The sequence below is a fragment of the Daphnia pulicaria genome, chromosome 8, assembly GCF_021234035.1.
Source record: "Daphnia pulicaria isolate SC F1-1A chromosome 8, SC_F0-13Bv2, whole genome shotgun sequence".
NCBI lineage: Eukaryota > Metazoa > Arthropoda > Branchiopoda > Diplostraca > Daphniidae > Daphnia > Daphnia pulicaria.
This window is the reverse complement of record NC_060920.1, coordinates 9,733,490-9,746,606: the sequence shown is the minus strand read 5'-3', so window position 1 is coordinate 9,746,606 and position 13,117 is coordinate 9,733,490. Positions and strand designations below refer to the sequence as shown.

General features: G+C 38.0%; 7 protein-coding genes across 14 annotated transcripts in view; 2 read left to right on the top strand and 5 right to left on the bottom strand.

Moving 5' to 3' along the window:
- Positions 1 to 881, bottom strand: part of LOC124310999 — a 32,259-nt gene extending 31,378 nt beyond the window's left edge. For all 3 annotated transcript variants that reach the window (XM_046775226.1, XM_046775224.1, XM_046775227.1), the window contains exons 1-4: positions 622 to 881; positions 338 to 553; positions 215 to 270; positions 8 to 152 (exon numbers count right to left, since the gene is read on the bottom strand). In XM_046775226.1, the coding sequence (XP_046631182.1) occupies positions 8 to 152; positions 215 to 270; positions 338 to 553; positions 622 to 790 (586 nt within the window). In that variant the 5' untranslated portion in view covers positions 791 to 881. The remainder of the gene's footprint in view (positions 1 to 7; positions 153 to 214; positions 271 to 337; positions 554 to 621) is intronic.
- LOC124311939 overlaps positions 1 to 13,117 on the top strand; it is a 178,248-nt gene that overhangs the window by 119,600 nt on the left and 45,531 nt on the right. The window lies entirely within an intron of this gene.
- Positions 1,643 to 2,666, top strand: LOC124311384. The gene is made up of 3 exons (XM_046775856.1): positions 1,643 to 1,824; positions 1,894 to 1,995; positions 2,052 to 2,666. The coding sequence occupies exons 1-3, from the start codon at positions 1,694 to 1,696 to the stop codon at positions 2,521 to 2,523; spliced, it is 705 nt and encodes a 234-aa protein (XP_046631812.1). The 5' UTR covers positions 1,643 to 1,693; the 3' UTR covers positions 2,524 to 2,666.
- Positions 2,555 to 4,590, bottom strand: LOC124311219 (queuine tRNA-ribosyltransferase catalytic subunit 1-like). Its single transcript, XM_046775617.1, has 9 exons — positions 4,334 to 4,590; positions 4,246 to 4,253; positions 4,066 to 4,155; positions 3,833 to 3,986; positions 3,629 to 3,761; positions 3,399 to 3,560; positions 3,218 to 3,326; positions 3,100 to 3,159; positions 2,555 to 3,039 (listed from the first exon to the last, which is right to left on the bottom strand). Exons 1-9 carry the CDS (start codon positions 4,449 to 4,451, stop codon positions 2,656 to 2,658), a joined length of 1,218 nt encoding a protein of 405 aa, XP_046631573.1. The 5' UTR covers positions 4,452 to 4,590; the 3' UTR covers positions 2,555 to 2,655.
- On the bottom strand, positions 4,718 to 9,912 carry LOC124311096 (tyrosine decarboxylase-like). 6 transcript variants are annotated; one of them, XM_046775397.1, is made up of 14 exons: positions 9,780 to 9,912; positions 9,100 to 9,306; positions 7,913 to 7,957; positions 7,542 to 7,790; positions 7,090 to 7,321; positions 6,849 to 6,962; positions 6,696 to 6,747; positions 6,555 to 6,625; positions 6,244 to 6,480; positions 6,070 to 6,169; positions 5,829 to 6,000; positions 5,663 to 5,753; positions 5,414 to 5,587; positions 4,719 to 5,348 (listed from the first exon to the last, which is right to left on the bottom strand). In XM_046775397.1, exons 5-14 carry the CDS (start codon positions 7,288 to 7,290, stop codon positions 4,914 to 4,916), a joined length of 1,647 nt encoding a protein of 548 aa, XP_046631353.1. In that variant the 5' UTR covers positions 7,291 to 7,321; positions 7,542 to 7,790; positions 7,913 to 7,957; positions 9,100 to 9,306; positions 9,780 to 9,912; the 3' UTR covers positions 4,719 to 4,913. The 6 variants fall into 6 exon arrangements, with proteins under 6 accessions (XP_046631355.1, XP_046631353.1, XP_046631354.1 ...); XM_046775398.1 differs by having other exon boundaries at positions 7,542 to 7,664; XM_046775395.1 differs by having other exon boundaries at positions 7,542 to 8,950.
- LOC124311277 lies at positions 10,343 to 11,499 on the bottom strand. The gene is made up of 2 exons (XM_046775709.1): positions 11,474 to 11,499; positions 10,343 to 11,415 (listed from the first exon to the last, which is right to left on the bottom strand). The coding sequence occupies exons 1-2, from the start codon at positions 11,480 to 11,482 to the stop codon at positions 10,414 to 10,416; spliced, it is 1,011 nt and encodes a 336-aa protein (XP_046631665.1). The 5' UTR covers positions 11,483 to 11,499; the 3' UTR covers positions 10,343 to 10,413.
- LOC124311471 lies at positions 12,221 to 13,076 on the bottom strand. Its single transcript, XM_046775979.1, has 3 exons — positions 12,954 to 13,076; positions 12,435 to 12,855; positions 12,221 to 12,370 (listed from the first exon to the last, which is right to left on the bottom strand). Exons 1-3 carry the CDS (start codon positions 12,960 to 12,962, stop codon positions 12,321 to 12,323), a joined length of 480 nt encoding a protein of 159 aa, XP_046631935.1. The 5' UTR covers positions 12,963 to 13,076; the 3' UTR covers positions 12,221 to 12,320.

Sequence of the window (13,117 nt, the reverse complement as noted above, 5' to 3'; positions counted from 1 at the left end):
TTATTACCACATAAAGGGTTTTCTCCTGTCCATTTTCCTCGAACACAATATCTGATTTCACTTTCTGGTGGATCTAATTCAAGGCCATACCAGCACTGGTAAACTGCACGAGTGGAACTTAGTTCGGATGTGACTGCATTTACTCCCCCTTCCTGAGAATCAAACATGGGCAATGAAATTATTCTGACAGGTGTAATAGTTGAACAAATTATACCTGTACTTGCATACTTCCTTGCATCAATGGGGGCAATGGGAGGCATCTTTCTTTGACTACAAAAAATTTAATTAAGCTTAAGATAACTAAATGGTTTTACAATTGTCATTTCATTTGAATTACCTATACACCTTGGTAATGGGATGTAAATAGAATCTCCCAAGGTAAAAACCTTCCATAGGCCTTTTTGAGAGCAGTACAGAAGACTGCTTTGCGGGTTCTCCAATTCGTACCCATCTTTACAAATGATCCTTATAACATCCTGAGATTTGTACTGGCTTTTCACTGGGTCAACTGAGCCATGCAGCAATAAAGGTGGAATGCAAATCTCTTTTGCATCTTATCAATAAGGTAAGACAAATTAGAACATAAACTAGAGCATGGAAGCCATAGGAAAACCCATGTACCTTGATGAACAGTTACGTTCACAGCGTTCACAGAAGTATCGTTATTCGATAAACTCAAATCAAATAAAGGTGGAAAACCTTTGAAAATATTAGAGATTCCATTTACTGGATAATACACCCATAGATACACGAAAAAAACGAAAAGATGAATCCTTGATAGTCGCATCATTTTCACATCTTTGTTTTGATGAATCTTTTGTTTTTAATGTGACAACTTCCTGAGGAATGCCCTTGAATAGGATAGGACAGCCCAACATTTGCGCCACCTGTGAACCAATAATGTACTACGTATGAAATCCAAGGCCCATGCGCCATGCGGATGGGGGGAAAAGAAAAATATCAACGCGGTATTGGGCGGGAAAAATCAAAAAATGGATCGTTCGACTAGAAGAATGGTGTGTATCTCTGTATGCTGTAAATCAAAGTGAGCACTGCACTCGGTTGGGTGGAATTAAGGAAGCGCGCAGCGCGCGAATTAATTTGTGCGGATATTTTCGTCAAATATTTGTAATAGTTATAGTTCGCATTTGTTTCTTAAAAAAATAAAACGAATTAAAATAAAAATACAAAAAATTACAGAAATAAAAAATGAGCTGAAATTGTAACTAAGCCAGGTCAAAACAATGTTAAGAAATATTTTAAAACAATCATTTGTGTATTTCATTCATGAATTTTGTTTACGGACATATATATATTGAAAAAAAGGATTCCGACGAACCGGAATTGAACCAGTGACCTAAGGATTTCGATTGCCGCTACAGTCCTCCGCTCTACCATCTGAGCTATCGTCGGTATGAATTTAGGGTGATTTTTTTTTATTTATACATTTTTCGGGGGTTTGGGGGTAAGAATAATAATAAACAAGTTTTGACAAAGAGAAAATTCCATTAATTGTTTAATTCAATATTACTAGGAAAAAAATTATGAACGACATAAATTTTAATAATTTGTTTAGTGCAAATTGATGATTCCTCCCGTTTCCCCGATGTTACTTTTATGTAATATCTTATGTAACATCTTATGTAACATCTTTGTTGTGGTTTTATTGAACTAGTATTCTGCCAGTTGCCAGATGCTGGTTTCATCTGGAACACAAAAAATGGTTGCTAATATTGGGCTAAAAGTTGCGGGAGCTATCCTTGTTGGAACTCTAGCATCAAGTTATCATTCGTCAGTGGCATGCTTATCGACTTCTACTTCATCGTAAGTCCAAGTTGTTAAAATTTTTTTATAGTTTTAACAAATTGTTTAATTCCTTGTTTTGTGTTCCAGTTCAAGGAATCAAGCTCGCATGAATGCTGGTGAAGATGTAACCCTCTTTGATTTCACTGATTCTAATGCTGACGTCAGTAACTGGATTGAATCATCTGACACGTAATATCTCTTTACAAATAATACTTTACTTTCAAGTAACCACATTATTATTATAGAGTACGCCAGCCAGGAATGTCTAAGGCTACAATTCTGCTTCAGAAGGCACAACTCTTTCAGCGAGCAATTTTCTTTGCTCTGCTCAATCCTCAGCCCAATGGAGCAGGATTTGCTGGAGTTCGTACAGCAGTGGACTTTGATTTGTCTGGTTTCTCTTCCATAAGAATGAAATTAAGAGGACAAGGTCAAGCAACTAATTTCAAAATCATTCTTAAGCATCATGGTGAAGTGGGTGATGGATCTCCAAGCTATGAACAATTTTTCACTGCTACAAATGAATTTCAAGAGCTAAATCTACCACTTAACAAATTCCAACCCTATTGGAGAGGCCAACCATTGCAGAATGCAGAACCTCTAGATAGCACCAACATAACCAGTTTTGGCTTACAATACTATGGTGGAGTTTATGAAGAGCATAAACAGTCCGGACCAGCAACTTTAGAAATTGATTGGGTTAAGGGATCCATTTAGATTTCAAAACTATCAAAGAAAAACAATGCTGTCTCATTGCCATTTTTCCAATGTAATGTGACAATTGCAACATCCAAATTATTTTGCGCAGATCCAGCGCCCTTGTTATTTTTCAAGTTAAAAATACATTTTTTAACAATCAACCTGCTGATGCTTGTGCATACTGCCACGCTCGTACAAATCAATATTGACAACTCTTAGAGCATCCGTGGCCCAAACAGGAAAATCCTTTTTTGGGTACATGGTATCCATGAAATTAAAGATAAAGTCGACAAAAGTCCCTTTCAAAATATTCTCACGGATATTACGCATCAACTTTAGCTGATACGCAACGTTGTGGACGGTAATAAGATTGCAAGCTACAGTCTCTACCGTTGCAATGGTGTGAAGGTACGCTCTTGTATAACGTCGGCAAGTGGAGCACTCACAGTTTTCATCTATAGGGCGAAAATCTTGCGCGAAAGACTTTAACTTCAAATTCAATTGTCCGGTTTCAACCAGTGCACACCCGAATCTCTTAAGAAATTAACGAAGTTACAAAAATGAAATATTTATGTTGATTAAAAAATAACTTACAGCTGTTCGTGTTGGAAAAACACAATCAAACATGTCACAACCTAAGGCGCAACAAACAACCTAAAGAATAAAAAAATTATTTCCACTTTTTTTAAATTTTTATGATAAATGTTTTTACGAGATCAGTAGCAAACCCAACGCCCATTAGATATCTTGGTTTGTCGTTTGGGAGAAGATCCGTAGATAAATGAACCATTCTCCAGAATTGGTCCTTTCCTTCGCCTCCACTAAAGAAAGAATTCCATCAGTCGAGTTAGCAAAATCCTCCTTAAATTATTAATAATATTAACTTAATATACCTTAAACCACCAATAGCAAAACCTGCAACATCTCTATCCATCAATTGCTTCGCACTTTCAGTTCGCAATTTCGGATCTAAGCCCCCTTGAACTATAGGAAAAAGATTTTGAGCTTCAGGCCGCTTATGGGCTTTCAAACAGCGATCTAACCACCTCGTGGTTCTAGAAAATAGATAATCTTGTCAATTTAACTCTTCATGTAATAATATAATCTTTATAAAATCAGTTACCTGTGCATTGCTTCTTCAACTCGAGGTCCTGATACTGTTGAACTTACTACATCATCCAATTGCATGATGATGTCTGCACCAATAGCATTTTGAATCTCTATGGATCTCTCGGGCGTTAACAAACACTCACTTCCTTCAATAAATTATAAAAAGTAAACAAATAAGTTAACAAATTAAGTTTTTTACATTGATTTGATGAAATACCATCATAAGGAGATTTAAATTTCACTCCCTCCTCTGTGATCTCAGCTAGCTCTAGTAATGAGACCATCTGAAATCCACCAGAATCAGTTAACAGATTTCTAGACCAGCCCATAAAGTTATGCAGCCCACCACAACTCTCCAACAGATCAGGGCCCTATTATGATAAAAAGTGTAAGCCCTGTTTTAATTAGCACAGTTTCAAATTTTGTATTAAATTTGTTTTATTGCTTTACCGGTCTGTTCCCTAAATGATATGTATTTCCAAGCATGATTTGACAATCAAGTTGCTCCAATTGCTCAGGTACTATACCTTTTAACGAGCCCTAGAATAAAAAGCGCATGTTGTTTAAGCATCTGGCATTTTATCAGTTACCCGAACCAATAAATTTTTCATCTCCGAGTTGATGTGTTACCTGTGTTCCTGAAAAAAGACAATTTCTGTAATTTTTCATCCTCTTGTTTTTAATGGGATGAAAATAAATAACATCTGTTTTCTTTTACCAACTGGCATAAAAACCGGTGTTTCAACAACGTGGTGAGGTAACGTCATTCGAGAGCATTTTGCTTTAGTAGTTTTGCACTGCGCTAAAACTTGAAACGTCAAAGGATGGCGAGTCATGGTGAAATTTAATCGAAAGAAAAGATTACTTCGGAACGATTAGAAAATTATCTACGGTAAGTCACAGCAAAAAACCTTGCACATCGATAGACTTTCACACGTGAATTACTTCGATGTGTGTAGCTGTTTAGTGTTTACAGCAGACGCCTCAGAAGTCAGAATACAGAAAAACCCGGGAAAACAAGATTTTCAAACAAAAACACCGTTTTGTTATCTTTTCACAATTTCGGGGACAATAACGAACGTACATTTTTCTTTTTTTTATCAATTTTATTTCATATGATTTTAAAACAAAAATATGTGAATATGAAATAATTGCCAAATTTCCATTTGTTCCATCACCTGATATATCATGACGCTGTGTCCGGTAACGATAATCTTTTTCAACCGATTTTGAGAAGAATGCGAGAAAAAATTAGGAATTGTTTTCACGTTGCAGACGAAAATGAAAGACATTTACATTCAATGAGAATCACCATTCTTCACAATTTTTCTAACTCTGGTTCCAAGTAGTTTTAGCCAACTACCGTGCTTTCTGTGAGGTTTTTGGATAGGGAATTGTACGGTTTCCATTAAATCCATCAGCTCTGAAATTTCCAGTTGATCTATATGCTGAACCAGCTCCTCATCACAGCTCTCCAGGCCATCCAGAGAAACTACAGATTTACTTAGGTTGACCTCTTCATTCAGCAACTCTGTCGCAAAATCAGTAATCACGTTCCACGCGTATTCAATGTCAGAATCCTTGGCATCTTGTGCGCAGACACAGAAGCGAATGATAAACCGGCCGTGGATGGAAGCCGGGACCATGTGCAGTTTACCAGAGGCATTGATGTTTAACAAAAGTTTCTGATTCAGTTCATTGTCACCCTTCACACGAAAACACACTAATCCCATCTGCAAACATAAAAATGTTTATGATTAGTGTACTAATTGGTAGTTATTTGTTGTGGACATTGTACCTTGACAGTGTTACACACTTCAAAGCGCTCGTCGTCTTTAACAAGTGATTCAAAACATTTGGCCAGACGGCAATGCTCACGAATATAGTTTTGCAATCCTGCTACACCGTAATTGCGGATGACAAACCATAGTTTAAGTGCGCGGAAGCGGCGACTCAAAGGAATACCCCAGTGCTAACAAAAAGCAACGTCATATCCAACCGTTATAGTTAGTATAATTTTAAATTTATAGCAATAAACAATTGTTACCCTATAATCGATAGCTTTTCCAGAATGACTGTGTTGCAAATAAAGTGGATCAACTACCATGGCTTGAGTTAACTTGAAGCGATCACGAACCCTTAAATTTTCCATAAGAGTTATAATTAGAAAATAATAAAGAGTAAATTGAAAGTATAATGGAAAAAGTATTCACCACATAGTAGAGCAGTCAAAGTTGGTTAGCAACCATTTGTTAGGATTTGTATTGAAAGACATTGCAAATTCAATGCCGTCCATTAAATATTTGAATTCAGGGCAGATGAACGCATTACCAGCATAGGCTGCATCGACATGAAGCCATGTTCCAGCCTCCTGAGCAATCGGACCTATCGATAAATTAAGAATGATTAAATCTGTCGCGTAATTGTTGAAAAAAAAAGGAATATTTTTCTTGCCGATTTCTGCCAAGTTATCAAATGAGACGCAGGAAGTGGTTCCCAATGTGGCTGAAACAAAGAACGGAATCAACCCCAGCGCTCGATCTTCTTCGATTGCCTTAAAACATAATTATTAGGGTTTGAAACCGCATTACAACGTAAATCAGAAAATGCCAAGTCATCTGATTATACCTGAGCCAAAGTAGTTCCTCGCAAACTCAAGTTCTCATCGGGGTCAAGAATACGAAGTTTCGTGAACGCAATCATTGCCGCTTTCTCAACGCATGAATGAGCCTCCTTCGAACAATAAGCGACCAATTTTGAAAGCAGGACCCCTTCTTCGACGAATGGATGCAATGTTTTGAGTTCTTTGATTTTTTGGGCACGGGCAGCCAAAAGACTAACCAAGACACATTCACTAGCCGAAGACTAAAGAGATGCACACATTAAAAACGGATATTTATCTCGCGGCAATAAATGATATTTTGTTTTCGAAACATTACCTGCATGACACCGCCGCCTTTGCTGTTATCAGAAAAGGATAAAAATTCGTCCGGAAGGCCGATCATTTGCCCTAAGTGAAAGAAATGATAAGTTTGATGTTGTTATTATTGCAATTATAAAGAAAACATTGCGACATTTACCTAGCCAATCTAAAACGATCGTTTCCAGTTCAGTGCAAGCGGGGCTGGCGGCCTGTATGAAAAAGGTATGTTAAATTAGAATTCATGATTGCTGTTGGTGGTGAAATTCAATCTTGAATATTTTTTCAATTTAACAACAATATTTGGCCTTACCCAGGAGAAACCAATGGCCCCGATGCCGTCAGAAAGCATGTCACCAAGAATGGACGGGAACGAATTACCCGATGGGAAGTAAGCGTGAAACCGCGGGTGCTGCCAATGTGCAACCTGTCACATTCAGGAGCACACGGTTACGTAAATATATAAGTTTCTTTATTGCGAAGTACGATGATTACTTCATCGTCTCCACATATTAAGTATAATAATATTTAAACATTAACATGTTTGATCTTACGCCGGGCATAATTTTAGACTCCACATCCGACATGATCTCCTCCCACTTTTCACCCTCTTCGGGTGCATTCTTCGGGATAATTTCACGAAGGTATCCTGGCTCAACGGAAGGAGTCACACGTCGCTCACCCAACGTCTCCATGTACTCGACGATGTAGTCGACCATCTCTCGACCGCGCTGACGGAATTCTGCGCTGTCCATTCTTCGGGTGAATTTGGTGATAGACTCTTGAGTTTTGACCTATTTGAATAAAAACCGAACAATTTTTGAGTTAATTCTTCTCTGCTTCTGCAGCGTTTTTGGCTTAAATGTGATTTAACTAGAAGACTTTTAGAGCTCTAGCATCACACTTTTTTAGCAGACGGTTGAATGGTTATCGTGGATCAACTCTCGTCAATTTAGATTAGCATTATTTCAATATTAATTGACTTAAAATTAACAGTTAGAACTCACTTTGTTTGTTGGTAGATTTTCACACGGATCGACTATCTGCACACGTACCGAGGTAGATCGCTACTGTTTGTTGGTGAAGAAATCCAGGGCTTTTATAGCAAACTCATATGGGGCTGTAGAGACTGTTGCATTGACCATAATTATTAGAGATACGTAAATTTGCAACCGTTGTGGTTGAACGTGGTTGAACGCGGTTGAACGACAGCAGAGTGTACCGGCCAAAAAATAGAGGCGGGTCTTTACAGACTCTGTTTACGTAAGAAGAAAACACTGAATATCGATTCTTCTTTCCATTGACGAACCACTTTTGTTTTTCTAACTGATATCGTAAGAAAATTGAGATGTTTTTAACAGACAAAGAAATAATGACCTGTTTTCTGGAAAATTGCCCGGTTTCTAACGAGTGTAATTATTTCTGGAATGAGAACAAGAAGAAGAATAAGAAAACTGTAAATTTCTCGAGAACCGGTTAACACTTTGAAAAAATCTTCGCAAGCTTCTGTATCAATAACATTCAACATGGTCTGCTACTATTTAAATCAAACTCTAGGCATCGCATTTAAAATATAAATGGGTGTTTTGAAGTAGTGGTCAAGGGCAACTCAGTTCAAACCACAAACAAAAATAGTCTTAATTGCGTTTCACTTAATTCCGGAAGGTTGAGCTCACAGCGTACAAAAAACATGATTATATTTTATTTTTTGATTAACCTTGCCCTTTTTAATTTTCTAGACCATATTGGAAATGCGATCAAGAGACTCGATGAAGTGTAGAAAAGGTGACGACTGTGAAAGCGACTAGAATCATGGTCATTATCTATGGTCAAATACATCAGCAGATTTCTGGGCTTTTCACAAAGTCCTTCAGACAAAGAAAAGGAAAATGAAGTAAGCTACTATAAAAATCACACTACGGAAATTAAGGGGGAAGGTTAGGAATTTCCAATGTGAAGGTCGTTTTAAAAAAATATATATATTGCGCAACGTTCATGATCAATACTTTTGTGGAGGAGAAGTGGAAACGAAAAAAACAAACAAAAAAACTACCAGGTACCATTTTCAATGACAATGGTAATACGGAAAATGGAAAACCTTGTTAAAACAACCTAGGCTTTCCTATCGATTTTTGCCTCAGTTAACTTAAACACTTCACGATTGGACATCACAATTTGTCAGTAGCCTTCGTCTACGTGGCCGGTGGGAATCCCACAAGACAATATGATGACTCATCCACATCATTAACGGCACAATCAATCGATCGTCCTTCAAATGTCCATAATTTGATGTTCAAATGGCAGAAACCAATAAAAAAAACACATTCCTGTATAATTTTCTCTTTTTACTCAACCAGGAGATGCCAATGTGGTGGCAGGTCCCTCTTGGTCATATAATTTTCTAGTTGCACCTTGCTTTTTAAAAAAGTGTTCGAAGTTAAAATATTTTACGAATTTTCTTGTTTATACCCACAGAAAAAGTTGTGAGGTGCAAAACTGGGCCTGATCTATTTATAATCAATCCCACCAAATAGTCAAAAAGAATATAAATAAATGTTTTCTACCTTTAAGACTCGAGAATACGGTCAGGCATCCACAAGTGTTCCATGACTTCCATCCGCTGAAAAGTTGGACCTGCCAGACGGGATAAGAAAAAGGACGTCCTTATTGTGAATATACCCATGCACTCACATTGATGTACATGAGAACAGAGGAGATTTAAGGAAGGGGAAGAATATCCTAGTTTCTCCAATAATTGTGATGTTGTGTATCTAAAGGAAAAATGAAAATTGGGTTACGAAAAAAAATATTGAAAGAAACAAGTAAGGAAAAGTTGAAAATGAGACTCTGGGCAAATCCTAATTGTCAAGAAACAGGACAATTTAAGGTTTCCATGAATACATCACTATCATTTGTGCTAGTCATGCATCATTAAAATATATAGCAGGTCACAGGAATAAAAGTAACCCAAATCGTTATCCTAGTGATAATACTGAGATTGTTGCTGATGACAATCCAACACAAGTAAAACTTGCATACTACTATCTTCTTGTTGCTATGATGGCTGTCTCAGGCCTCAAATCTGCACAAAGGAGAAAGTCGAAGAACAATTAAATTGCCATGCACCTACAGCGGGCTTACATGAGAAATACTAGTCAGGCATTTCACAACTTTGGAACAGGTTAAACTCTAGTATTTAATTTAAGCTCCCAAATCATTCCATGTATAGTTTTATTTAAAATACCTGCCAAACAGCATGGAGTGGAGAGCATGGAGACTTTGACACCAGAGTTCACACAACCACATTTTTATAATTTTATTTATTGTCCTACTTTTCGTGCGTCCACGTACGTTTCTATTAACAGTGATCCATTTTCTTTGTAATCTGATAATCTCAAACTTCGTCTCTTTTTCTTTCGAAACTTACAAAAAAGTGTCCGAGCGAAAACAAATTGAAAGCAGACGACACTATCTTCTAATTGGTCCGGGGGGGGGGGGGGAGCGGTAAATCTAAACTGCTCAAAAGCGATAAAAAAGCGGTTTTCTCACTCGTTCTCAACATCCACTGAACGGATCGGAACTATTTTAGTTTCAAATATTTCGTCTCATCAAGTTACACTGAGCCCCCTTACCACTCTCAAGATAAAAGTAAACCCACAAATAATTACTTTTAGACCCAAACCGCCACAATAAGACTCCCTAGTATAGATTCCTTGTGGGCATTTAATTTTTCAGTTAAAACCCGTACCTGCTGATGCTATTTGGGATAATTTTTGTCATAGTTGAACAAGTGTAATGATTGCGAGCAAACAGCACAAATAATACACGAAAGCGCGAAATCAATACAAATTAATTTAATAAAAGTTTGGACGAAAAAATTAGCGTTTGTCATTTTCTTTGTCATCATCTTTCAGCAGCTCATCGTTGACATCGGAACCATCACCTTCTCTTATTCCTGAACCAACTGGGTATCCACTTGGAAGAGCAGGAACGTTAGGACGTGCATAAATAACCGGTGAATACTGAGTCTGAGCGTACTGTGCAACGGGCTTTTCCAATACGCTGTGACAGATATAATGACATTGATTGGTGCAAGTTGCGTTGGAGCCACAATTTTGAAGACACTTGGGCAAGTAAAACTTGAAGTTTGGAATTTCATTTTGGAATTCATCGATCAGTGGTACTTTACTCGAGATTTGTGCTACGCTATCAATTTGTTCAATTTTGTCCATGAGGGCGTTTGCAGCCTCTGCCAATTTGGCATCCATCTGACTGAAAGTCGAATCGCAGAAGCTGGCGCAAGTTCTAAGACTCGTTTCACAGCCTGCGAGACAGTCGACTCGGCCATCGCAAATGGAACGGCAGCTGGTCTGCTGCACCGTGCACAGGATGTTACAGGTGGAGATGATGAACTTGCGGCACGGCTTGACGACATCACCCGGAATCAAGGCTCCTCTTGGCAAACCGGCGGCAAAGACTTCGGCCGGAATGGGTCTAACTGGTTTGTTGGGGTTCTTGATTTTGACGAGTAGAGTTTTCTTGATTTTCGAAGGAACAGACGAACTGTTCATGGTGGAAATCTTCTTATACATTTCGTCCAAGTACTGCGACACCGCGCCCACATTCAATTTGATAGCTGGCAGTCCATTTTCGGGCAATGTGAAATTAAAGTGCAACTCCATTGGAACAGAAGGCCTCTGATAGTTGTTATTGTTATAGGTGGGCCGGTTATAATTGGGCCGGTTGTTGGAGGGTCTGTTGTAGTCATTGTTGTAACCGCTGTTTCTGTTGGATTCATTTGGATTGCGGATAGGAGCTTGTCGGGCAGTCGATAGAGCAATCACACAACTGGCCGTTGCCAACAAGAGCCACATCTGCATCTGAATTCAAACTAAAAATTAATAACAAGTTTTTAAGGGAATCGTAGTTGAAACATACCTTTGACATCGTTGGGTGACAGCGGAGCTAGTAAATAATGAGCAACTGAAATGAACTGAAGCTGTTGAATGATAACAACGACAGACGTACAGTCTTTTATATGCGCAATTGAACTGGCCATTTCTTCAAATCCTTTCTGGAAAACCCATTAGCTTTTCAGGGACTTAAATCGTCGTGAGATGAATTACCAGATTAAATCCATAATTTAGTATCAAACTAATTCACGGAACTAATCAGCATCCTCAGCCATTAAGGTACGCAATTATTGACGAGCTTTAACAAAAACAGATTAATTTAAATAATGGAATACATTTTAATGGAAAATATACATCACACATTAAGAACGCTACAAGGTTTCACTAACATCATTCATTTATAATTTTCTACATGATTTAATTAAATATTCATACTTGCGATAGCTGCAAGCCATGTACGAAATTTTTGGTGACGTACTATTTATCTACTTGATCCGACTTGATCCGATCCCTATTCCATAGGGCTATTGATGTAGTGGGGCGAATATTATAATTGTGTCGGAAAAAAATGTCACGCTTGAAATGTTCCATGGAATATTGAATTGAGTGTTATATAAGCCACTCATGTAATGTGTTATGTAAGCACGTAGCATTTGTTCTGGGACTATTTCCCTCTCCAAATTTCAAATTTTGCTAGCATTTCCTTTCAAACCTTACGAAAAAAGACCCTTTTCTCAGTTTTTTATACACCAATAAGCATTATGCAAAAATGTTTGTCATCAATTCGTCATGTATATTTTAGAAATTAGATAATTCATACAAAAAAGAAACAAAGAGAACGTCACATGATATTTAAAAACTTTCAAATGGCATTAAACGTATTGCGATGGAACTTCATCCTCGGGCGTAATTGGAGTCCGATCTGAATGAAATAAAAATTGTTACGTGTATCTATTTTAATCCACACCGTTAAAAATAATATTTACCGTCTTCTAATTGCTTGACATTCAAGTATGGATAAGGCGTAAAATAAACAGCTGGCCTTGGTTGAAAAGCAGGAGCTGCAGGCGCAAACTGCGGTACCGGCTGGACAACCTGCGGTTGGTAATAAGGTGCCAAAGTTGGCGTAGGTAAGTATTCCGGATTGGGCATCTGTTGAGGTGGACTACAAGGGCGATCAGGGTACTGAGCATCCAAAGAATAGCACGGATTCAGATTGGCCGCTGCTGCTGGATTGGCCGCCGCTGCTGTAACCGTCGTTCCGCTAGCCAGTGCTGCGGATACTGGAGCATAAAGTAATTGTCGAATATCCGGAACAGGTGGTGGTGGTCCCAGAGTTTGTCCTCCAACAAACAGAGAGGTCGAAAGCTGACCAAGACAGGCGAAAAACCCAGCCAGTAAAATTACCTGCGTATATGAATGCAAAGATTATATAACAACAGCACGTAACACATGTTCAATATGAAAAAAAAAATTTATGTATTTTAAGTTTAATTCATTTATACCTTGTTCATGATAAAAAAGCAACGAGAGACGTTTCTGACAATGACTGTTTGGCAGGTGTGGGTCTATCAAACTAATGGCGTACTTCTCCAAGTGAAGTATTTAAACTAACACGAATCGTACCCCATCCCTTTACTTACCTGAATAAACGCCCACCTTAATCGCC